This window comes from Haliotis asinina, chromosome 4 (genome assembly GCF_037392515.1).
Source record: "Haliotis asinina isolate JCU_RB_2024 chromosome 4, JCU_Hal_asi_v2, whole genome shotgun sequence".
NCBI lineage: Eukaryota > Metazoa > Mollusca > Gastropoda > Lepetellida > Haliotidae > Haliotis > Haliotis asinina.
Window position 1 is genome coordinate 75,912,645 of NC_090283.1, and position 27,250 is coordinate 75,939,894.

A 27,250-nucleotide genomic window follows, 5' to 3' on the forward strand; every position below is an offset into this window, starting at 1 on the left:
CACGCCAGACTATGTCCACCGTCGCCGCCATGTTGCCTAGCAACTGAAGCCACGTCCGTGCTGAGGCAATATGGGACTGAAGGAACCTTAACACTATGCCCTGTACCTTGAAAATGCGCTCTTGGGACAGAGAAACCACCCCTCGGGTTGTCTCGAACCTCGCCCCTAAGAAAACCAGATCCTGCCTCGGCACCAATTGATTTTTAAGATAGATAACCCAACCTAGTCTGGTGAGAATATCCATCACCTGCTGTGTGGATTCTCGACTTAGGTGTTGGGAGAGCGCTCTGAGGATCCAGTCGTCCAGGTACGGGAAACAAAAGTTGCCCTGCGCCCTGGCGAACTGAACTGGTACTAGCATGAGTTTGGTGAACACCCTTGGCGCCGTGGAGATGCCGAAGGGGAGCACACGAAACTGATAACAAACCCCGTCGAAGGAAAACCAAAGGTATTTCCTGAACTCGGGATGCATCGGTACATGGAGGTATGCGTCTTTGAGGTCAATTGACGTAAGCCAATCCCCTGCCTCTACAGACGAGATCACTAACCTCAGTGTCTCCATCTTGAAAGACGGCACCTCTATCAAGTTGTTCAAACCCTTGAGATTTAGAATGGGTCTGAACCCTCCGTTCTTTTTGGTTACCAGGAAAAAAGTGGAGTAAAACCCCATAGTCTCCCGTCCTGATGGAACCATCTCTATAGTTGCCTTGTCCAGTAAAAACTGAATTTCGGCACGGAGGATTGCCACCTTTTCCGGCGACTTTGGCACCAGAATCCCGGCAAAAGGAGTAAGCTCTCGCTTCCACTGTGGCGTGTGGCCATCCCTGAGTAATAACGGGAGGCGACCACCCACAGGAATTTCGGGTAGAAGGCAAAGTGTCCCGGCCGACGGCAGAGATTGCCGCTTGCAACGGGACAACTGAGGGCTCCGGAGGTACTCCCTTTACCCCTGCCCTTGCTCTTCCGTGCCTGTAGTGGAGCAGTCCACTTCGGCGCATCCTTAGACTGAGTCGCAGGATAGCTTGAGCTGAGGACCGAAGGCCGCGAGCGAGAGGTGGAGGGTTGTTCAAGAAAAGACTTAAGAGTCCTTGAATTGACTAACGGCCTCCGCAGCCTCACTAACTCCCGTCAAAGCCACCGGGAACAGGGTCAAGCCCAGTCGGAAAGGCAGAGACAGCAGTGCCTGCTGTGTAGCCGGTGAATACCTGGCGACAGCCATAACCTACGAAGGCCAATCACAGCATACATCATCTGACTCGTGAACGCTTTGAGTCGCGCGTCAAATGTGAATGCACCTCCGTAAGTTGCCGCTCTAACGTGGACGAGGAAAAATCCTCGTCCCCGTCCTCCTGCGACACCACCTGCCTCTGCAAGACAGAGAGGTAGGCTGAGTGCACCGCAACCTTAAGTTGCTGCACGGCGTTCCGATATTGCTCCTCAAAGGAGCGGAAACCGAGCGCAACACCTGGTTCGATGAGGTACAAAGCGGCAAGCGGCGACCCTGACAAGCGGACGCCTGGCAGTGGCCAGACGACCCCCCAAGCGCGATCGAGGCGTACACGCACTCGTCGACAGCGGGAGGGTCAAATAGCGCATCGTCCCCCATCAAGTAGCCGGTCAAGCTCCGGGAGATCGAACCGCGAACGGCTACCCTACAGGAGCAGATTAATTACCTCACTGAGGAGTGAAGGTAAAATAGGCAATCTCTCCTTTTGAGCCTCAGCCACCCTACACGGAGCAAACGCTTCCCCAAGAAGACGAAACTCCGCGGGATCGGGGGCGTCCGGAGGGACGACCACCTGCGGCACAGCCCCTTGATCTCGGCTACCCTGCACGGAGTAAACACTTCCCAGGAAGACGAATCGGGTCAGTGCTACCGCGATCCATTTGCGTACCTGCCCCGGGGACGAACGGAGCGAAAAGCTCCGAATCGGCCTCCGTCGGTTCGTCGAAAAAAGAAGGCGTCCAGACCTCGTGAGATCGACCGCCGAAGTAGGGACCCCGATGCACTGAGCGGAAGCGATGCAGGCGGCAAAGCCGGTGCTCGAACCGCCAGTTTGGTTGCCAGTAACCCCGACGCACAAGGGACCCGTCAACAAGGACAACAGACCCAGAAGAGCCGAGTTGTCGGAGTCGGCCTACCTCTGGTTCACTGAAAAACCAGGGTGCCGAGACCCCGTGGTGTCGACTGCCGAAGCAGGAACACCCGATGCACTGAGCGGAACCGAGGCAGGCGGCAAAGCCGGTGCTCGAGAACCACCAGTTAGGTTGCCGGTAACCCCGACGCACAAGGGACCCGTCAACAAGGACAACAGACCCAGAAGAGCCGATATGTCCGAGTCGGCCTACCCCTGGCTCATTGAAGAACCAGGGTGTCGAGACCCTGTGGGGTCGGCTGCCGAAGCAGGGACACCCGATGCACTGAGCGGAACCGAGGCAGGCGGCAAAGCCGGTGCTCGAGAACCACCAGTTAGGTTGCCGGTGACCAACGGTACGAGACCCGATGGACCAGCGCCGGCAAGCGGAATTGCACCCGAGCTGGTGCTCGGTGCAAAACCCCTAGAGCCAGCTGGGAAAACGACACCAGAGCCGTAGCTTGGATCTGAGATTCCCACAGGGACAGCACCCGTGCCTGAGCCTAGACCCAAGACTTGGGTGCACCCCGAAACTGTAACAATCAGAACCAACTAATGGTAACTGATGTACAGAAAACATACGCAATTGAACACACAATATGCAAAATATAAACGCACGGGCGATAATAAATTGCCAAAATACATTAACCCAGCTAAACAAGAAAGTATAAGCGGATAAATGCAATAACAAGTGTGCACACACAAGTGCGTAATGCAATGAAAAAGACGAAAAGTCTTAAAAACCAACATCCCCATTTTGACTGAAACAAGAACAAATGGGTTAAGACATCTTAGCATGTAAAACATACTAATAAGAAACACGTAGGAATAAGTGAGACGCAAGCGAAACACTTCCCGCACTAAAAAGAAGCCATAAAGACCGCCATCTTGCCTGCCACATGACAGGAAGATAGGACCCGACCGGCAAAGTTACAACAATATATGAATGAAAATTTCAGCCAAGAAATTCCAACTAACGCCCGTGCGAAAGAAAAGGAACCATACATACAGTAGCTGACTCTTTCTCACTCATAATTCCATAGGCAGATAGCACAAAAATTATCTAAATGGACCACACACGTCTTTCTAGTCGAACGACAGCATGAAAAGTGAGGTGCGAGGTAGACGGCCAGAGTTACCTGCTCTTGGCTGTGGGGGGCCTGGGGGGCCCTGTAAAGGTGGTCCCACAAGACAAAAACGAGTTTTTTGTTTTGTAAATATTTTATTATCAAAATAGTTACAACTGTCGTAGGGATTTTTAATGGACATAAAAATGCTTATATGTACCCCAAGGAGGACTTCTTCTGAAAAAGAATATTCCTAACAGTGGAAGTACATGAAATTTCTAAGTAAACTGCTTCAAAATGAACAAAACTGAACAAATAACAAAACATTCCAAAAACATTACCTTATTATACATTGAAATATACACTAATAGCAATGCTAACAATGCTACTCAGATTTGTGTTCTTGTTAACTACAACAGGTGATGTCTCCAGCATGGATGCAGTGACAAGCCATGTGCGCTGATGAGAAGCATCACTAACAATAAGGAGAAACAGTCTAGTCATGACAATCATAATACTTTTTGGAAAACTTGTAACAGTTGTGGCCAAGCTAGATTTTCTGAACCTCATGTGAACTAAATTTTACTATGAAAAATTACCACACTATTTGAATGCTTTGCGCTGTGGGAAAAAAAATATTTTGACAACCTTTTGACAACAAATATCTTAATAATGTATGATATTATAAATGAACTGAAGTAAACATTTATTTCAGCATCTACATTTCTGCAACACTACTTATGTAATGAATCAATTCTCATCAAACAAAAGTAGAGGGATGACTTTACATTTTCACTCCCCGGTCTGAACATGTATTGATTACACTACAGACCTGAATATTAGGGCTGTAATAATGCATCAAACTATCTATGGACTGCAATTGTTGAGTTCCGGATTAGAAATAACTGATGGTAACAATCAAAAACTGTCCATACATCAACAGTATGTGTGACAATCCAAAGTTTAGTAATTGATGTTATTCTTATTGAATATTGAGGTCAATTTTGTGACTTAAAATGGTTGTTGCAAACTCGCAGCTTCATTGAGTTTGTTTTAACTGTTTACCTGATCTGGGTTTCAAGTTTCTTGTCAGTTATTCAAAGAGACTACTTCAACACTACTTTACTTTTCCTTTCACAAACTATACATAGTACATTCATTTGGGAAATGACATCCTATGAGACAATTCAAGGAGAGAAAACAGTCACTATTGCAACAGTATGTTATAACAGACTATCACTATTGCAACAGTATGTTATAACAGACTATCACTATTGCAACAGTATGTTAGGACAGACTATCACTATTGCAACAGTATGTTAGAACAGACTATCACTATTGCAACAGTATGTAATAACAGACTATCACAATCACAATAGTTGTTTCCACATCAATAGTCACGCCTACTGAATATTTTCTACATTAGTTCAGTGCTCGGTGTATCTGTATCACTGTATCAAGAGGTCTGCTAGGGGAAGTCAACGTGTGACTTAAAGGAGTAAATCTAGTATCAGGCCTAACCTGTCAGCCTCATCCTCATCTTCATCCTTGTCTTGAACTGACCAATCAGGGTCATTCTCCAGGTCAACCATCAGAGCAAGCACCTGGGGCACTAGAAATGGAAAGAAAAGCCTTACTATTAAAAAGGCCTTCACATGTGATCATACAAAATTTCTCTCTTAAAGGAAAAAGTGGCAAGATCTGAAGAGCAAGTGTATAACATAAGTGTATTGAATTAAAGAACATTTTTGTCAATAAGGACTGTCTCCTGATGACAGTATTGTTCATAGCAGGAAACAGTGAGCACACAATTCAGTAATAAAAGGTATGATGCTCACCTAGTAAAGGAATAAATTTGCTAAACTTCCGGACCATGGCTGGTGCTGTTTCTGACAGAGTTGTGATGACCTCCAGACCAAGCTGGCGCCAGGAATCTGGTAGGTTGGCATCTGATACAACCTGCAAACAAAACAATCAACACACATTTAGTACGTCTCACTGGATCAACAAGCTTCGTCTTTTCTCTGAGGTTTTGTTCACGACTGTTCATATGGGCAGAAACTCTACACTGATGTTTCAAAACAAGATCGCTATCAAAGAAACTATAACAAACATGAAACATAATTTCCAACAACACAAATTGTTTCACAAAAATTATCTACTTGAAATATCAGTCCTTTCAAGGTAACTTTGTAACTAACGTCATCTCCGGTGAAACATAAGAACTTCAAACTACAAGTCAATGCACTTTCGGTATTCTGACAGCTTTGAAATGACTGACCTTCAGACACAAGGGAATAATGCTCTCCAGCTGTGGACGAAGATACTTCGGGACGTTCTCTGCCAGCTCGATCAAACACTTCAGTAGTGCATCATCCTCTTGTTGGTTCACACTCTCCACAACACCCTGTAGACACACATCAGTATATTGCACAAGTACCTATAGGCACAACTTGAGTATATAGGATGCTGATGTACATGCTGCACAACACACTGTCGACAGACAGTAAGTGAGTGAGCATGTGTTTATTTTTTTAAGTATTCAAGCAAAATCAAGATGGGTGGGAGACCTAAAATGGCCTTCACACAATGTATCCATGTGGGGAACTGAACTCGGTCTTCAGTGTGATGAGCGAACACTTTAACCATCCCATAGACAAGCAACAGGCTCATAGCACAACAATCTATGGAATGTCTATTTTCTGTTGTAGCATCAAGTCCCCGCACAGTTAATTTTCCACATCATATAGGTTCTGACAAGGACCCTGTTTCTTTTTCTTTTAAAGACATTAGAGCTGCATATACCTGCACGACACCAGGCAACAGATCTCGGAAGTGGTTCAACAGTCCCTGCTCCTTGTCATTGGCATTGAGGAACGCTGTAGTTGCCTTCACTGCTTCAAACCGAACCTGTCAATAAACATAAACATCTTGAAAACAAACATGTCTTCTTCATTGTCACCAGTCTCAGTTGGAAAGAAAAAGGCCTTCATCCATTTCATGAAGTAAGGTCATGCTGACAAAGATTTAGCTACAGTAATTTTAAATGTTCCTGAAGTGCAAAGTGTACAAAATTGGATAGTGTCTAGCCATTCTGCTCATCAAGCAGTACGAGGGAGGTAACTCAAATGTGTGCCATTGTCATTAAGGCACAACAAATGAAAATATTTTCACATCTACAGTTTGTTCAGCTTGACCTGATCAAGTGAATACTAATACATTGCGTGACCATGTCATAACTAGTTGCACCTATTATTGTGAAGGGGTGCACTATTGTCAGTTCACTGTCAACATGTCCAAACAGCCCAGAGACAAGGTTGCCGTTTAACATTCTCTGCTCCCCTATTCAATGAAGTTATCTCAACCTGCCATTTGTGCCAACTAACACGAATATGAATATGTAAAGTAGCTGAGGTCAAGTGGAACAAACGGTAATCAGCGTTTTCTGATATGAAAGATATAAAGGCAATCTTTTCAAGTAACATTTCTACCTGAACTAATGATGCAGCTTTAAAGCAATGCCAGAGTTAGTTTCTAGGATTGCCCTACAAGCCATCCTGACAATACATACCTGAGTGTGTTCACGATCCAGAAGACTCTGCCCCAGCATCTGTTTGATCACCTCGATGTAGTGAGTCTGCTGGTTCCCAAACACTCCTGGCACCACACTGCAGTGAAATAAAAGGAAACTCAGGGCTCCAAAACATATTTCAACATCAGGCGCACACATTCCTTATTTTGTCAATAGAAGAGCACTGGAAAACTTTAAAGAGTACATTTAGACTACTGAATGGAATTTAATGGTGTGTCAGGAATCTTGCGTTTTGTTTCATACAAGCACCACAACATTGGTACTCTTATTTCCTACCATACTGAGTACGTCTGCAATGCATGCACTATGTGACAAATATGATATGTATCGTGAACACTGGGCTATGAATACAAATAATTATTCAGAAATAAAATATTATAGATAAGTGACTGATGCACAATATGGAACGCTCAAGTTGAAAGTGTTAAGTTGTCCCCAGCAAAAACCATTTATCTCATGGAACTCAAATTTCGTATGTACTAGTCATAGTTGACAGAACCATGTCGGTCTTGGCAAACTAACATAACTTGCCATTCTTGCGTATCCTACTTGGGAAATGGACATCAGGGTTCAAGTAAAACACACTTCCTCCAAATACTCATAAATATTCATTAATATTTGGTTCTGGTAACCATGACTAACAAATTGAATTCAAGAAGGGCTACAGTTCGATTCACTGAATATGTGAGTGAATCATAAAAGCCTTATTATCAAGCATACTTTTTATCCATACATGGATAACATACCTCCTCTAGGGCCCTAAAATCTGTAAACCATAACCCTGGTTGTCATAACATGCATTACATCATACATGTCAAGTCTTCCAAGGATATAAACACAAGCTTTCTTATAATGAGCATTCTACCATGACTTCAGTAAATACTGGATTGTGATTGGTTATGATGCCTGAACCGACTACACCAAGAGTGCATGTCTACAGTACATGTACATGTCACAACATACGTGAATATATGGAGAGCGCTCTCTCTCAAGCCCGGGTCCTGTGAGTTGGCGCACTCAAACAGAAACTTGAGAAAGTCAGGCCACAGCATGTTGTTTTCCTCATCTAAAACAGAATATAAGCACTTCACATGACTACTGGAAGAGTCAACAACGTGTGAAATAAACTCTAAAAGTCGCAGGTCTGGCCAGCAACCAAGCTATGCCCAGCAAGTTACTAGTCAGTTTCACTAGCTTAAACCTGACGGTTTATTTTCCCAGAAATTTGGAGATGGAGAAAGCTCACATTGCCAATCATAAAATATTTTGAAAATGCTCAACTCAGACCCTGCATTCTTGAGTAATCAGGGATATCTATTTCATTCTTTAGTTTTGGTAACTAAGTTTATCTACAAAAAGGAAGGTGTGCACTATGAAAAACTTCTAAAGATTTCTCACCTATCATATTCCTAGCCAGTTCAGCCAGGGCATCGCAGACCTTTTTCCTGACAGGGGGAGTTAACTCTTCTTGGACAGCCAACAGCATTTCCTTCTTGACAGCATTTTTAAGGTCTTCACTCACTTGAGGCCAAAACTCTTCAAAATTGGATGTGAACAAACGTCGTAGCAGCACATTTGCTAAGCTCCTTATCTACAAAAGAGTTCGGGATCATCTCTCAGGGCAAGTAATTGTACAATGTAATGTGAGGTCACTGGCTATATCACCTGTTAGTTTGCCTCTTGCTGGTACAAGGTCCAACTGCAGTGTGAACACTTTGGGACCAACGATGCTGAACTCTGTCATATGTGGGAGCTGTAAGGGGAACATGAGCTAACACCATTGAATATTGAGGAATGTTTTCAGTGAAGGTCCTCAAGTAAGTGAAATGTTGGATACTAGTCCAATAAAGACATAAAAAAAGATCCTTTTGCCAATGTTAAATGACCCATAAGTAAACAGGTCACACTGAAAGTAAGACAAAAATCCCACCCGAAACCAGCTGTGTTTAGTTCTGTGGCAGGCATTACAGTATGACGAGAAATTACTGATAATTTTAAGAATATGTTTAATTGGATTTCTAGTATAAACAACCTTGACCAGATATCAAGTGTGTGGTTTCATTCATTCTGTTGATCTTTTTTAATTAGTTTGTGAAGAGTTATCCACTTTGTTCACTTGCTAACAGATGACATTTTTAGTGATCCTCAGTATGGATCATTTAGAGAAGAGGAGGTTGATTTTAGAGTATTATAACAGGGAGATCAGATCAGCTACAGTGATTTCAAGTAGAACAGGCCTTCCCTTGTCCACTATTTATTGTGTTCTGAAAAATACTGCAAAAAGATATGTCACTGAAACCCAGGAGGTGCAGGTAGGCCCAGAAAACTGATTGTGACAGGAGGCAGCTTGGTATTCTTGTTTCTAAAAATAGGTGGAGGAGTTTAGAAAAAAACTTAAGGCTGGATAGAGGAACTGTGGCTGTCTGTGAAGTGACAATTTGAACTGAGCTGCATGCAATGGGTTGCCAGAAACATCAAGGAATTCCATCACCAGTCATGAAACCTGAACAAGATGAGTGAAGGTTGAACTGGTGCTTACAGCACAGAAATTTTAACTGGGACAATGTGATTTTCTCAGAGGAATGTTCAGTGTGGATGTTTCCAAATACACTGAAATTCTGGACCAAACAAACTGAAAAACCTTTGAATCAGCACCCAAAGAACATTTCGAAATTTGACGTATGGGATGGCACATCTGTGTTAGGGGCAACATCCCTCTGTATTTGAAGGGAATATGATCAGCGAGCGGTACACAGGTATTCTTGAGTGATATTTACTTCCTTCTGCTCATGTTTTATAAAATTTTGGACTTTCCAAGACAACACAAAACATCGTTCAAAGCATACATAAAGCTGATTTAGGACCAAAAATATGACATTATTAGATTGACCAAGCTATAATTGTGACCTAAATCCAATAGAAAATGTTTCGGGACTTAAGAAGGAAAGTGGCAATTAGAAAATTCTGACAAATATTGCTGAAATTAAAGAAGAGGTAGTCTGACATTGGTACAGCATGGACCATAACTTACTAACTTCTTTGATAAGCAGTATGCCCCGTTGCACTGAAGCCTGTATTGCTGCCCATGGTGACTTGACAAAATACTAACTGTTCACCTGTTTTTGAAGTTGGAGTTATTTTCTGCTAATATTCACATTTAATACGTAAGTAATGAGTGGAAAAAACCATAAAATCAACAATCTTTAAATTCTCAATACTTTCTGGTCTACTATAGGTGTTAGTGACTGTTTGAAGTTGCTGTTCAACTTTATAACATGACCAGTACTAGGTGTTCATTACTTTTGAAATTACTATCAACACTGAAACACATTCCTGGCTACTGCATAACAAAATAAACACAGACCCAAAAAAACTGTATATCTGGGTATGCATGCACACAATGCGTAGAAAGTTTGAATCACGCATTAAAAAATAATTGTTGCTCACCAATTATGCATTGGTGTTACTATTAGATAAAAAAAAGTTCAAAATATATGTGTATGGAATATATTTATAAAAATCTATTGCTATCAGGTTGTACTGTTAGTGTAGATGTAGGACTATACTGTCAGCATCAGATGAGTGATTTTTTATGAAATCATTTCCATTATATTTGAATCAAATTTGATTAGGTATGAAATAGGGCAGTATATATCTGTTTAGTAAATTTCCTCAATGACATATACAGTAAAATCACTGAAAATAACAGTGGAATACCCAAATATGTGAAAGCAGTGGGTGATGGAAAATGAAATACCCACTTAAAGGTCACATATACTCTAATAGGGTACAAATGCAAAATCACTTGCTGACATCGTTATAAATGAAACCCCATCATTAAAACTGCTCATTTCGATCTTTAATTACCTTAAATCGACCTTGTAGTCAACAGTGCACAATTCTCAACCAATCAGAGCGGCGCGTCTCAGTGACGTAATAGTGGTTACAGAAATGAGGGTCTGTGCAGTATTTACCTACATTTCATGGGTTAAACTATTTCGTTTACAGGTTTGTACAAACCTGAAATCGCGAAAGCTGTTGAGAAAAATGAAAGCTATATGTTCTCAAAATCTACTATCATTTAGTTTTGTCTCCTGCGGTTTCGTTTGCAGGCGAGAGAGAAGCAGACGGCTTTTTAGCAACTTTTAAGCTCTTGGTATTAATTAACCACAAGTTTTTTTAGAAGAAAATGGTGTTTCAATTATGACTAACTAAGTCTTTCATATGCAGTGATATAAAGAGTACCAAAAGATTGAGTTTAGTGGTCCTTTAACATTCATAATACTCACTCCAAAGTTTCTCGGCTGGAGTTCTCATATGCATTTGTAGAATACAGAAATACCCACTTCGAACATGTGTCTTTTAGAGAGTGACATTGAATAAACTTGAGTATATTCAATGACTGTGTGATAACCTCACCTCAATAGATGTGTCTGTGTTTCGTATAGTGCGGATCAGGAATTCCAGACGACTTTGGACCGGGATACCCTCATATGTTTGCTGAAATGAAAAAGTATTTTCAAAACTTGAACTGATAACAGTTATCCCTGGATTATTAACCAAGTTAAGATAGAAAGTGGTTTACCATCTACTCCAACATTACAGCAGCATGCTACAACAAGCATGAATATTTAAGAATAGCAACATTAGAATATCACCTCTTAACATAAACCCTTACTACACAACACCTCAACGTAAACCAATACAGGTCACACTACACTAAAGGTTGTATTGGTCAAAACACTTGTGAATAATAGAAGATTTAAAATGATGAACAAAACAGTCCACAAACCAGCTTGAGCAGATTCTATATAGTATTTTCGTTCACTGAAAATAAGTTAGTCTTCAGCTTGAGGAATCTGTCCTACAGTTTAAAGTAACTGTGCTAATAAGCTCAGCTATTATAAGTATATTATGCAGAACTAATTTCTATTGAAAATAATGCTGACAGCTATCTTTGGCCTAGTACTCGTACTTTTGGAACAATGTTAATAATATCCTCTGGCATGTAGCCTCAGTATGTTTCTGACCTTCAAGATACCATCTCCAATCTTTAAACAAATGTAACAAACCAACATATTGTTTCTTAAAACTGTCCATTCACATGGCTGAATAACTTTTCTTCAAAGTCTTTCCAGGGAAAGGCTCGTAGCAATGGCACAAAGCTAAGATCGCTCAGCAAAAGTGCATTAAAGAATGTTTTCACTGTTATTATCCTTCATGATTTAAAGTGACACTATAAACAATGACTAGTGATAAAGAGTACAGGTCAGATAAACAGCTACTCAACAATGTCTTTTCAATTTGAGTTCAGTAAACTAAAATACATACCTAGCATTGTTTTATTACTCATTTATTAGTAAATGTTCCAATACAATTACAACATTTACATTCACTTCAAGTCATGTATCCATCACGATATGGCTGAAACATTGCCGATGTGACGTTAAATATTAACACACTCACTTAAGTCATGTAATGTTTTAAGTTCAGTTTAATAGATGTGAATCTATGGCACACCTGAAATTGAAATGTCACACATTATCATGACAGTGCCCATGAGGTACACTTGGAAAAAACTAACTACGATCGGAATGTTTCCTTGCTATGGTCAGTAACCCATTCACCATCCACCGTATCTCCAGGGTATACGTTCCTATAAATCTTCACTACACCCTGGATGCATCTACAACTTCATAATTCTACGCCCGATAATTTTATTACCTCCCTTTGTTGGCTCAGTATTCTCACAATAGCCAATCAACTAAAACACAGTTACAACCAAGAATTTGGGGAAATCATACAGACAAACTGACAGGTCCAAAACTTTAAATATATATGCAAGAACGCCTCTGCATAATTTGTGTTGCCAAGTTCAACTGTTTAGATAATTTTAGAAGCGAAATTGAATTGTGATTGGTACGCACAAAATCCAAGCATAGACACATGATTGGATAAAAAACCAGTCAAGGGAGGTAATAAATTCATCAGGCTGAGCCGTAGATGCATCCACAGTACAGAGGAGATTTATCTGAACGCATAACTGAATGTTAGTTTGCTAGTTAATCAGTTAGTTATTGAACAGTCATTTAGTGATTGGCCTATTGGTTTTCACAATTTATTAAGAGTTTGGAAGTGATTGTCGTGTCACAACTTTTCATTCTGGAATACAGAACAAAATGCACACCAATAAAATGCACAGCAGCAGTATCAGGACACCTCTAGCGTTGGATGGCACCATGCTATGCACTAGAGTTTGCGTAAACTGGGTACTATGGCTGCAACGATTCACCCAGACCTCGCTTTGATTCAGTTTTCAACACTGAACCTTTGATTCTTCATACAAGTAAAAACATCACATTTCATTTAACTCTCAAGGTTGACTGTTTTAGCGTTACATCTATCATCAACTAATCACATTTCTCCTTACTCCAGCACTTGAACTGCTTGAGTTGGGAGTCAAAATTACCTTCTGACTGTGTGGAAAGAATTAATCATTGAATCAAAATAGTGACAATGGTTATCGAAAATCAAAACTAAGGTGTCAGATTTAATTTTTGATGAATTAAATTGAATATCTGCAGCTCTACTCGGTACAGAATTCAAAGCCCATCCAATACCTGTCAACATGGTTAAAGTTCAACATACCCTACTCTGACACATCAACACATGGCTGACATTGTATACTCCCCTTATATAACCAGGCCAGAACTGGTAATGCCTGTGAGAATTATGTAATTTGGGGATTGAAATACTGACCTTCCGCACGAAACACACAAGTCATGACCACAGACAAGTTATGTAAACCCACTACACTGGCCAAACTTAATAGAAAATATAGCTCCAGTTTGATGGATTTCAGACTGTTGTTACAATGTCAACTGGTTCTTTATAGGATTTGATTCAGCATGTGAACTACTTATTTGAAGATAGCAAGGAAGTGTAGACAGGGTATACAGTAGTCTACCACAGGAGGGTAGGCTGTCAACTACCAATGATGGTAGGCAATTAACTAGCGAGGAGGGCAGGTTGTCAACTACAAATGAGGGTAGACAGTAAATTGAGGCTAAAATAGCTAACTATGGTTTATGATGAATCATAAACAGCTGGTGAGAATGACTTTCAGTCAGGTTCCCAACACTATTGTTGGTCTTGAATACAGTGAGGCCAAGTCAGGCAAGTTTTGTATCAGCTCAATCATCAACTTCAACCAAAGGTATAATGTAATTCTCTCACAGCTTGTTATAATTAAGTTCTGTTGAGATGGAAAATATTTTACAGTTCTCAAATTAAAAAAAAACATGTTGATCATTGCATAACAGACCAGGAAATTAATGTCTGAAGTTTGTGATAATAACACTTAAATATCATAATGCAACTTCCTGTTCAACTTTTGCACAAATGTGTCTTCAATGTCTAACTCTGCAGATCCATGTGGAAGGATGACACATACTGCTCCACTCCTTGGCTCATGCAGAGTATATTTTCTCCCTTTTCAAACAAAACTATGACTAATATGGTCGATGTTTTTTTCTGTCTAGCTATAAAGTATCTCGACAAAACAATATTCTACTTTCAGACAGGCATGTGTGACCAGTTGTATGACTTTAAACCAAATGAAAAATATCCACACCACCAATTAGTAAGCAAAACACAAGTTGCTCCACGAGTTCTGTCTTTCTACGTCATAAGTGTATAACCTTAAACTATTTGTGTATTTGGAGCTAAAAGTACACATGGTGATAGTCAAAGATGAACTTCTGAGAGTCCGCTCTCTCCTACATGCACACGTGTGTCTGACTTTATTATGACCACATGGCAGAAGGCTCGAGTCACATGGAGAAGGATCGATGAGACAGAGGCTCACACCACCCAGCGTCTGGTGCCGCGATCTCTTATTTGGGGCAGCTCTGAAGATACTTAATTGGAAGACACATAAGCAATTTTCAAAATACATACCTCTGATTGTGTTCTTGTGTTGTTGTCAGGGCTCAATAGAGACTGAAGTAATAAATCGAATTGTGCCAAATCGGCAGCCATTTTTACTTGGCATGTACTATAACCCTTGACCTCGCTTGAATTCCCGCGTGAAGATCGAGAAAGAGAGTGCTCTCCCTTGCGTGGATTTCTTCGCTCATGGACTTAATATGACACAAAAAGCAGCAAAAATACTTTGAAAGAAAAAAAAATGAAAACGAAACATGTTGTTCTCGAGTAATACATGGCCTATAATATGAAATTATATTTTTAAAACAATAATCAGTGTATGAAATAGTGTCTGCCCGGCGGCCCGCTGTTTGCTAGTTACATGGCGGGCTTACAGCTTTATTTTATAACCGGCCCTGCGGGCCAATCCATTTTCCACGGGTTTATATTTTACCAGAGACCATATTATACGGTCTCTGATACCATGTCATTGACTACAGGTGATAATTTGAAAGCAGTTTACAACTGTGGTAGACGTCTGTATGTTCATGATCAGTCAAACCGTACCTTTCACCAGGGAGCCTATATAGAGAGTATATAGAGTATCCCTGCTTTCACAGATCAGCCTACCCTATTATCTAACACTAAACACGATTGGTATAAGGAATGCTTTCAGTGACCAAGTTGTTTTCGTAAAACTTGCTGTTGCGCATGTGTACGTTTCACAAAGAGAGTAACAAATCCCATGTGCCATTGCACGAAGAACACGTAGAGACCGTTCTTGCCAAAGATACAGACGATTCTAACGTTGTCTGTTTGTCTCTTCTGATGGCGGCGGCACTAAACGAATCACCTGGGACCACCAAGTTATGCGTTGGAAAATTTGTTTCTGCATATGTTTAGGTTTACCTCACTATAAGTAATTTTTTGGTAGGACAGGACATACACTGCAATAATGTCTTCTTTCCGTGGAATATGCCCACGATATTTAAACGAAAAAGTTGTTCGAACCCACTGCCACAGGATCATGGCATTGCAAAGGGTCGCGACTCAAGCTGTACCTTGATCTGGCCTGCTGAACAGCTAGACTCCGCATCTCCGAAGAGAAAGCGGGGGCTTTGCCCAAATTAAACCTTTTGGCCCCCGGCCTCTTCTTTCTTTGTTAAGCGTTCTGAAAAGCGTATGAAAGCGTTTCAGTTTTTAATATGGACACGCACGCACGCACGCACGCACGCACGCACGCACGCACGCACGCACGCACGCACGTACGCACGCGCGCGGAAATGATGTAAGTCCACATTGAGGGGATATTTTTGTGTGTGTTGGGGGAGCCAAAGGGTGAGGGGAAGGGGGTTGTGTATTGGTTCGAACCCCATGAAACCCTCTCCCTTTCAAAATTCCTGGAACCGCTCATGTATTCATGAGATGTCACATTATCATTGCGTGACTAGAAAGACAAAAGTCACAAAGAAACAAATTGGTCAGTAAGTCGGTTCATGCATTGTGAGTGTACGTCGGAATTTCTGGGTTAGAATGGACTTAGGCTACAAGACTTAATGGATTCCAGCCTATTATAGTTGTCTCCCCCTCCAGTGAGAATAAAGAAGAGTCCCAGCAACCTCTGATTGTGTCAGGACTGGGATTCAGGGTTGGACTAGCCCCCAGCATTCTACTCTAGTCTCCACGAGTGGATTTCTGTCTAGAATAGTCCCCAGCAACCCATGCTTGCCAAGGCTGGCATTTAATGTCAGAATATTCCACAGCAACAAACGCTTGTCTACACGTGGGGATTCCGAACTAGGATAGTCCTCAGCGACAAACGCGTGTCTACACCAGGGAGCCTATACAGAGGGGGAGAAGAAACTCATCAAAAACGTATGTCTCGGGTCGTGACGTAACCAGTGTAGCCAATATGATGGCAGCGTAGTATTTGAGATTGAGCCCGGTTTATTTTCAACAGCTGATTAACTTAGCCGAGTGTTGTAACAACTAAAATCCTACATGTAGAAGATAGGTTAACTTTTTTTCCACCTCAGTTTAAGTCAAATAATTGATATTAGTATCCGTATTAGGAGAGTAGATTTGTAGTAAAGTTTCAAGTCGGTATGTTATATCTCACTGGCTTCTATTCTCTATTCACCGCGAAGGTAGACTAAATTGTGCCGATAAAAACTTCTTTCACACATTCGTTTAACTTTTAGAAGGAAAACATACCATACGCAAGTAATAGTAACAGTTTTACGACGGAAAAAATTGAGGGTGTGACTGAGGTGTGTGAAAAATATGACTTTTCGCCGATCTGTTCTGATCCGCCCACACGTCTGTTGACGTCCTTGTTTGAGTGTTTCCAGTTATTACTTCAAAAACATCTTTCACATACACATGTAATTCATATGAGGGGATATGCTATCAGGTGAAATGTGTTTGCAAGTAATAGTGATAATTTCATATTCTAAGAAAGAGTGTTAGGTGTATTTGAGGTGTGTGGAAAATATGACATATCGCCGATCTGCTCTGATCCGCCATTAAAATGCTATACGCCGTTGTTTGAGTGTTCCTAGTTACTTCCTCAATTCGCCATTGATGCTTGAGGGTTATAGGTCCATAACTTCTTTCTTTCTTGTTGATCGTATTATTTGACAAAACTGGAAAGGTGCTTTATAACGCTTTGTGACAGTTTTACACTATATTTTGGAGGGCAGTGTGACAGTGTCAGTTAACATTTTGTTAATGTCCATTCCCCACATGCAATAAGATATCTGAATTAATTGTTAATGTAAACAAAAATGTCTCAAAGTAGATTTTTTAAAAGGACAGCTAATGTTAACACATGTTTTCTCGCGATACTTTTGCGTTCTTTGATATGTTTTGGTGGGGAGAGGCCGCGGTGTATCATTTATCCTTTCTTTCAGTCACATATCTACTTCTTTCTTTTATTCTTCTTTACTTCTTCCATTCATTCACATAAATCTTGCTCTTAATTCTTACTCTAATTCATCCATTGGAAAATTCCGTCTGATACAATAAACTGGCTGAAGTTCTGTTAAATACAACTGAAGTTGCGCTGGGAACGAGCCAAGTCATTGTGAGCGTTGGAGTATGACGGGACACTCGTTAATTAGTACAAATGGTAAAGAAAGCAAGCGAGTGACCTATCCCTGTTGTAGAGTATCCCTGTCTACAGCTAGGGATTCCGAACTAGCACAGTTCTCAGCATCATACGCTTGTCTACACGTGGGGATTCCGATCTAGGATAGTCCCCAGCAACATGCGCTTGTCTAAACGCTTGTCTACACATGGGGATTCCGAATTAGGATAGACCTCAGCATCATACGCTTGTCTACACGTGGGGATTCCGAACTGGGATAGTCCTCAGCATCATACGCTTGTCTAAACGCTTGTCTACACATGGGGATTCCGAATTAGGATAGACCTCAGCATCATACGCTTGTCTACATGTGGGGATTCCAAACTAGGATAGTCCTCAGCAACATGCTCTTGTCTACACATGGGGATTCCGAACTGGGATAGTCCTCAGCATCATACGCTTGTCTAAACGCTTGTCTACACATGGGGATTCGGAATTAGGATAGTCCCCAGCAACATACGCTTGTCTACACGTGGGGATTCCGAACTAGGATAGTCCTCAGCATCATACGCTTGTCTACATGTGGGGATTCCAAACTAGGATAGTCCTCAGCAACATGCGCTTGTCTACACATGGGGATTCCGAACTGGGATAGTCCTCAGCATCATACGCTTGTCTAAACGCTTGTCTACACATGGGGATTCCGAATTAGGATAGTCCCCAGCAACATACGCTTGTCTACACGTGGGGATTCCGAACTAGGATAGTCCTCAGCAACATGCGCTTGTCTACACGTGGGGATTCTGAACTAGGATAGTCCTCAACAACATACGCTTGTCTAAACGCTTGTCTACACGTGGGGATTCCGAATTAGGATAGTCCCCAGCAACATACGCTTGTCTACACGTGGGGATTCCAAACTAGGATAGTCCTCAGCAACATGCGCTTGTCTAAACGCTTGTCTACACGTGGGGATTCTGAATTAGGATAGATATCAGCAACATACGCTTGTCTACACGTGGGGATTCCGAACTGGGATAGTCCTCAGCATCATACGCTTGTCTAAACGCTTGTCTACACATGGGGATTCCGAACTAGGATAGACCTCAGCAACATACGCTTGTCTACACGTGGGGATTCCGAACTAGGATAGTCCTCAGCATCATACGCTTGTCTACATGTGGGGATTCCAAACTAGGATAGTCCTCAGCAACATGCGCTTGTCTACACATGGGGATTCCGAACTGGGATAGTCCTCAGCATCATACGCTTGTCTAAACGCTTGTCTACACATGGGGATTCCGAATTAGGATAGTCCCCAGCAACATACGCTTGTCTACACGTGGGGATTCCGAACTAGGATAGTCCTCAGCAACATGCGCTTGTCTACACGTGGGGATTCCGAATTAGGATAGACCTCAGCAACATACGCTTGTCTACACGTGGGGATTCCGAACTGGGATAGTCCTCAGCATCATACGCTTGTCTAAACGCTTGTCTACACATGGGGATTCCGAATTAGGATAGACCTCAGCAACATACGCTTGTCTACACGAGGGGATTCCGAACTAGGATAGTCCTCAGCATCATACGCTTGTCTACATGTGGGGATTCCAAACTAGGATAGTCCTCAGCAACATGCGCTTGTCTACACATGGGGATTCCGAACTGGGATAGTCCTCAGCATCATACGCTTGTCTACACATGGGGATTCCGAACTGGGATAGTCCTCAGCATCATACGCTTGTCTAAACGCTTGTCTACACGTGGGGATTCCGAACTAGGATAGACCTCAGCAACATGCGCTTGTCTACACGTGGGGATTCTGAACTAGGATAGTCCTCAACAACATACGCTTGTCTACACATGGGGATTCTGAATTAGGATAGTCCTCAGCATCATACGCTTGTCTACACGTGGAGATTCCGATCTAGGATAGTCCCCAGCAACATACGCTTGTCTACACGTGGAGACTCAGAACTAGGATAGTCCCCAGCAACATGCGTTTATCCACACGTGGAGATTCCGAACTAGGATAGTCGCCAGCAACATCCCTTTCACATGTCATATACCCAGCACCTGTTGCGTCTGCGAAAGGCACTGGTGTGCAAAACATTTATGCCTGCAATACACTGGACACAGTCCTGGGAATATCATGACCCTTCTCCAATGCAGAGGCCATTATGGGTTGTGATAAAATTTTCATGCAAATCATGTGTGTGCATATGAGATCGAGGAGCCAGCTACTGCTTCTCTTCTCACATTACATCTCAAGTCAGAAGACCAGAAGACCAGCATTGTGTGTGATGGTCTGACCCTATCTAGCCATAGTTTCAAGTTGGGTTTACTCTTGCAGAGGTGAATAAAACAGTCTTGTCACTTCAATCACTGCTCGTTTTATATGTCTCTGACTTTGTATGGCCATGGTGACACCTATGTGAAATGTTTTGAATACAGATGTAAATTACCGCACATTTCTGTGTTATTTGTTGGTTTCGCAAAAATTCCCTCGCAGATTGAATGGGACTAATTCCAGATGGACTATTTAGGATGTGTGAACAGTGTTAGCTCATGGGCTAAATAACAACCGCTAGGGCCGGTGTACAAAGCGATCTTAGCTGAAGGCAACATAGTGGCAGTCTGTCAAGAATCAATTCTAGAGCAGACAATCCAGTGATCAACAGCAAACACACCTACATGAGTTAGCTGGGTATTATTCCATCAATTTCCAGGACAGGGAAACTGGAAAAAACGGTTCCCACAAAATTAGGTAATCAACACTGGTACTCAATCAACGTGATGAACAAATAGTTCAGCTACTGGGCTCCTGTATCTCATATATTTGCATTGCGCAGCAATATTTCAGCAGTATCAAACTGGACTTGAGGTCAGGAGTCTGGGTCACACTGTTCTGTGATAAACTGGAACTATCCAGTTTTACCCCAGTCTCTCTCCCACGCACCCTTCTATGAATGGTACCTAGCTGTAGTTTCACTTAAAACACCTGAGTCCTCCAGTCACCTGATTCATTAGTCTAATACACATGATGCCAATCACTGGATTGTCAGGTTCAGACTTGATCACATACAGACCCATGTAATGTAGCTAGAATGCTACTGTCTGTGGCAATTAACAAACAAGAAAAGCAAAAGTACAAACACAACCTGAAGCTCTGAGAATAAATGACAATTAACTTTAGAAAATGTCAAACATTTCTTTTTTATTTCAGTCTGATTTTATATCAATGTCAATATGTTTATGTCTTTTATTTTAACAATCATGGAACGATTCACATGAAAAGTCTTAACAAGGAACAATTTGAGCAAATCCTGGATGCTTATAATACTGTGAACAAACTTTATGCAGTAAAGGTTAATAAACTGATGGATATAATAACCATTTGCTGCATATCTTAGTCAAAATGTGTCTAACAAAACACATACAACAAACTAAAACATGTGGTTCTCCTGAGGTGGTTAACTGTGATTTAATGTATCATGATCGGACAACCACAATCATGTCATGGCTTTGAAATACAAATTTGCATAATGCATAACAAATTATGTTGCCATAAACCACTTAAATTCTTGCCTTGGCCTTTCTTGCAAATAATTTTGGCTTTGAATTGTTTGATTTAAGTTTGTAAAAGTTGGACAGTAACAGAAAAAGCAAGCCATTTTGTTCATAACAACTTTTAAAATATTATGCTGAGATTGGCCTAGATCTTTATTCTGTTATGAAGCAAGAGTAAAATTATAAAGCATAATACACATTTCCACACAACTAATTCATATGAACATGAAAAATATCAGCGTACGAAATAAGGTCTGTCTGACTGGCTAGATTTCTGACAGATGGTCTAAATTTACAGATTCCCAGTCCGATGATCTGGAAGAAACTTTAGATAACATGTTCCATACAACTAAGTCAATTCCACCATATCTTAAATTCTGTTTTTCAAACTGAGCATTACATTTAGACTTGCCCATTACGGTTTCAACATTGAATGACCTTATTGCAAGCTGAAAGCACTGAGTTGACATATATTATCAATAAAACAGCAACGCCAATCAATATGTTGAGTTGGATTTGTTTTAAAATGGCTGTTTTGAATAGACTGTCAGACAGTAAATACATGTCTCAGGTTCATTGAACTGAACATGGAGTTATCTTCTTTGAATCGTCAAGTCTGGTTAAATCCATTTTGGGCTGGTAACCTTTTGAAGTTTCAACTCCTGATGCCTGGCTGGGTCTTTGGCTCATGAAACTGAGGTTGGGTGGGGTGAAAGGAGGTGTAGAGCAAGTGAAGTATGCTTTGTAATCTGCTTGCTGTAACGCGACGTCTTACATATAACACTTATGACTGCAGCAATGTAGCTGAAGCTTCCCACAATGTTGGAATATTATCGCCAAAGTCAGATCATGTCAGATAATAGTAATTGTTAACTAAAATTTAAAAATTATCCATAAACAACGGACATGTGACTTTCAACAAAAATGCCTGAAAGAAATCAACATAGTTCATATTAGTAGAGAGTGGCGACATATTTACATATGGATGATGATCAAAACAATATCCTGAGCAATGTTCGTCCCCTACCCCTCAGGAAATAAAGGAATAATAACAGGACGATTCTTGGCCCACTTCTGTAAAAAACCTAGCAATCTGTCCAAAGCAAAAATGATGTGTTTTGCCCTATCAGAGACTTTGTATAAAGGAGTAATGAAAGCTAAAATGTATATTCAGTGCCTCATGATTAATAAAAAATCAAATCTAAAATCTCACAAATACATTTATCAAAATAGTTGATTTATAATCTACAAAAGTATAATTGTGTAAAAATATAATCACTAGATAATAAATTTTGCCATTTGTAACCAGATATAAAGCTTAGTTCCTCTTACGAAGATTGTAACCACGTGAGCTACTTTCGATACTGCTTGATTCTGACTTGGAAATTTTCGTCTGTATACTTGATGTGTATGACCCCTGTGAAGAAAATCCAGTACTAAGTTTTAAGGATGTTGGTCTTCTTGGCGAGAGGGCCTCCCGGAGTTGAACCCAGGACTGCCACAACATGGCGAGTGGAATCACCACCCAGAGGCCATTAAAGAACACGAGATACACCCACAGGTAGAGGGCGTTGTCAGTCACCAGGTTGGGGCTGCCTACAAACCAGTCCGGACAGAATGTCATCCAACCTGAAACAATTCATAATGTCATTGGAGTCCAAAGATCACAGGTGCTGACAGGTCTCTCATCAGACAATAATCTGCTCTTTTTGCACTGTGTCACAATGTCTTGGCATCACTGTACCATCCTAGAGTGCTTCCTTATAATTAAACACTTTTGCATAACTTCAAAATGAAATGGACGTCACGATGCATGTCAGTTGTCATCACCTCATACAGCCTGCTACAGTAAACGTTGCATCCAGTTTCTTGGTTTGCACTTGCGTCACTCAGCTAATATCACAGGTGGAAACATTACATTAAGATTTTCCGATGGATATAATATCTCAAAGTTCGACTTTAAATTTCCAGTGACACATTAACATTTACTTTCCCTTGGAGTTACTTCCTAGATACCTATTGAAAATGGTGGTCAACAAAAAAATCTTCATCTTTTTCGGAAACTGAATGCAATAGTTTCAACGTTTCAGAGTAAAACAAATGTTTTGTTGTATTTGGCACAAGACCATGGAGCCGCTAGAACACGAGGGGAGCCATATTCCAGTCACATAAGCTGCAATAATAAACACGAGGTCAAAATGGTGGCTGATATCATGAACAATGTCAGACACTGTGTGATGATCAACTCTTAATGCCAGCAGGTGTGGGGAGATTATATAATCAAGAAAACAGAAACCTGGCACATATGTAACATACCTCCATAAAGTTCACAGACACAGAGGACTATCTGTACAAAATGGCGGTAGTGCTTGTCTTCCACAATGGCATACACCAGTATCACACACAGCGGGCCATCCAGGAAGACCGTTAGCATCTCAAGGGATACGATTGTAGGGTCGGACACCAACCAACGCTTGTCTGCTTTGCCATATTCCTGCCCTAATCAACACACAATACAGAATACCTTCAGTCGCACTGATTAATCTGGAAGCCAAACTCTGATAATTATAAACATTTACCACAAGGTTAAAAGGTTTATGTTGGTTGTTAAAGCTTGTCTAATTTCTAAGCTATTACAAGAAATATTCCACTCACATAAGAGAGCTGTGAAGTGTGTAGAATTCTCAACCGTCCCCAGACAAGAGAGGATCACAAATGGTCCTTCCTGAACAACAAAACAGAAGACACCAATTATACATGGTTAAAACATTGCTAGCCAAAACTCTGCTCTCAACCCATTTCTGCTATATTACAGTGGATTGTAAATAATCAACAATGATAAGTCTGGACCAGACAATTGTCTGACTGACAGAAGTGCAAACCTTTTTCAGAAAACTGTACTTTCAGTTAAGTAATAGTAACACACGATGGGTGACATGTCAGTACAGCGTCTGTTAGCTTATATAATATGTGTATCTCAGTGAAAACAGTACTTTCAGTTAGGTAATAATAACACACGATGGGTGACATGTCAGTACAGCGCCTGTTAGCTTATATAATAAGTGTATCTCAGTGAAAACTGTACTTTCAGTTAGGTAATAGTAACACACGATGGGTGACATGTCAGTACAGCGCCTGTTAGCTTATATAATAAGTGTATCTCAGTGAAAACTGTACTTTCAGTTAGGTAATAGTAACACACGATGGGTGACATGTCAGTACAGCGCTTGTTAGCTTATATAATAAGTGTATCTCAGTGAAAACTGTTGGAGTAAGATGATTCATCAATTAGCAGTTGTCATGAGTATATTTTGCCTATAGTGTATTGTACTGATTTCTACTTCAGATGCATTCTTTTCCTTGACTGACTACCCAAAGGGGAATTTCTTGAGAATTAGTGTTCTACTATCCTATAACTACTTATGTTACAGTTTTTCTGTAAGTCTACATATTAAACTGACAATTCAAAATCTGTGGTGTGGTGTGGTGTGGTGTGGTGTGGTGTGGTGTGGTGTGGTGTGGTGTGGTGTGTGGTGTGGTGTGGTGTGGTGTGGTGTGGTGTAGTTTAGCATAGTGTAGTGTTGCAATGTAATGTATTCAAGCACACTGTAGTATGGTGTGGTGTAGCACAGTGTAGTGTTGCAATGTAATGTAGATGAGTGAGTTTAGTGTTATGCCAAACTCAGCAATATTCCGATACTAAATGATCAAGTCTGGACCAGACAATCCAGTGATCAACAGCATGTGGTTCCATCTGTGCACTTGGGAACCGATGACATGTGTCAACCAAGTCAGCGAGCATGACACCAATAACTCAGTGATCATATGGTCAGTGGTCCCGACAGAAACATGTAAATACTCTTGATGCACTGTAGATTTACTCTCCCTAATCTTGTGCTTCTCTCTTGACATTATTGGGGTTTTTCTGCACACATTCTCTACTCCTGTACATTCTGAATGTGTCATGTAACTGTGCATCATGTAAAACACTGTCTCGGAAAAAGTGCTTTCAACAGCTATGCTTCACTGCGCTCATAACACGTGCAGTAAATAGGTTTGCAGAGCTTGGAACAGCATGCATGCCTGCAGTATGAGCAGTAGTCTAATCTTTGTTGTGTACACAAACAAGTAAATAATCTACTCATTACATAAACAAACATGAACATGTTGATTGTGATAAGCAGACACTGTCACAGAGAAAGCTCAGTGTCTGGTTTATTGACACCTAGATGTCTGCCTGCCTGTCTGAAATGTGCTAATGACAATATGCAACTTTATCGTTTGAAATAAACAACTATCTGGCTTATAAGCCATACACAAAGCACACAAATGAACCAGCCAAAGAAGACGCTTTGTTACACTTGAGTGCCCACCTTCTGGTTTTGAGTGGGAATGGTATTGCAGCTGCTTCGTTTCGGGGGAGGTCAACCCGTGTACAAAATAATTGCACTTTTGATTTGTGAATATACGCTTATAATTTCGTTTATTTGTTTTTTCATAATCACCAACGTATTTTATTTATCATGAATAAGTGATAACTGCGTTTAATTTAAGTTTGATTTTTTCATGACGACACGAAGGAGTTCTAACTTGACTGCAGGACTTGGGTCCTGGAGCTAACGTCCCAACTCTTCTTGCTAGGGATGAAATTATTACTCCTCTGATTTCCTGATTTCAAGGGGGTGACCTGATGTGAAGTTAAAATACTGGTGCTCGTGGGTCTGTATCCTATCGGCACATTTGAGGAGCTTGATGTCTTTTTCTACTTTAATGTCAAGGAGAGGCAGCTTCATGTCAGCTTCTTCCTTTGAGAACGTCATCGTGGGTGTTGGGCATTTAGGTGGATAAGAAGGCAGATAGGATCATTTTGGGGGTTAATTATCATTAGTTGCTTGATAAAAGTGTTAACATCAACACCGAACTGTCACATCTTCCGCAATTATCCATTATCCCTAATAAACATGTTAACAGATAAAGATCACTTTTTGCACTGGATTTACATCAATGTACTACGTATTTGTAAAAAAAAATATTAAAAAAATTTACCAGGGTGAAGTGAACGATCGCGTCAAACACCAACCAAGAAACGACCCACTTCTCGATAGCAGAAGAAATACTCTTTCTTTTGCACAAACTGTAAGCTGTCACCACACTAATAACAGCATACAATGCAGTCACTAGGAGCGAAATTACGGTTACGGCACTTATTATTGCTGCCATGGTATAAATCTTAAAACTACGCAAAGTTTGCAACCCCCAAAAGGGTAGTAGAAAAACTAGCCGCCTTTTGACTCGACTGGGCTCCTATCACGCTGTCCAAGCTTGTAAGGTAATGGTGCGTACCTAGAGTAAAACCGGTTCAAGTGGAAAACATGTAAAGTTAACAAGTAGATGGAGCTCCATGCAGCGACAACACTAGCGTTAATTTGTTTTGATGTTGTGCCCTAGACATGACATGCACAGTCGTGAGTTCATATATTTCGTAAGCTTCGTACTTCTGAAATTGTTTTGCAGGGTTCATGGACATAACTAGCCCTTGTAATGCATTTATAAATACAATTATTATTTATAGGTGAAGTTAAGAGTCGGAAGATTGTTGATAAAATTCGAAGCTCCCACAGGTAGCTTTGCTTCAATCTGGCAAATGGTTATAGAACGAAATGTTTCATTGGTTCATATATTTACTGGTCTTAGTCTAACGTTCATGAAATAAACACTTATATTTGAAATTATCGGTTATGTGATTACTTGGCCAGACACCTTGTATAAAAACTTACATAATCTGTGGGCGAAAAGTGTTTACACACAGGCATTTTCAGATTGTATGCATTACTTCATTCTAGACGAACCAAGGCGATCGTCCAATCAG

At 41.0% G+C, this 27,250-nt stretch overlaps 2 protein-coding genes across 2 annotated transcripts in view; both read right to left on the bottom strand.

The window, feature by feature from the left end:
• The window catches only part of LOC137281886 (importin-5-like), a 53,124-nt gene extending 38,254 nt beyond the window's left edge, over nt 1-14,870 (bottom strand). Inside the window, exons 1-9 of the mRNA XM_067813575.1 lie at nt 14,754-14,870; nt 11,214-11,294; nt 8,193-8,385; nt 7,758-7,860; nt 6,774-6,870; nt 6,008-6,112; nt 5,484-5,609; nt 5,041-5,161; nt 4,724-4,814 (exon numbers count right to left, since the gene is read on the bottom strand). Of these exons, the coding sequence (XP_067669676.1) occupies nt 4,724-4,814; nt 5,041-5,161; nt 5,484-5,609; nt 6,008-6,112; nt 6,774-6,870; nt 7,758-7,860; nt 8,193-8,385; nt 11,214-11,294; nt 14,754-14,834 (998 nt within the window). The 5' untranslated portion in view covers nt 14,835-14,870. The remainder of the gene's footprint in view (nt 1-4,723; nt 4,815-5,040; nt 5,162-5,483; nt 5,610-6,007; nt 6,113-6,773; nt 6,871-7,757; nt 7,861-8,192; nt 8,386-11,213; nt 11,295-14,753) is intronic.
• A 6,138-nt stretch (nt 14,871-21,008) lies between these two features.
• On the bottom strand, nt 21,009-26,726 carry LOC137281891 (emopamil-binding protein-like). Its single transcript, XM_067813594.1, has 4 exons — nt 26,428-26,726; nt 24,037-24,106; nt 23,698-23,880; nt 21,009-23,010 (listed from the first exon to the last, which is right to left on the bottom strand). The coding sequence occupies exons 1-4, from the start codon at nt 26,599-26,601 to the stop codon at nt 22,700-22,702; spliced, it is 738 nt and encodes a 245-aa protein (XP_067669695.1). The 5' UTR covers nt 26,602-26,726; the 3' UTR covers nt 21,009-22,699.
• Nucleotides 26,727-27,250: the final 524 nt, after the last annotated feature.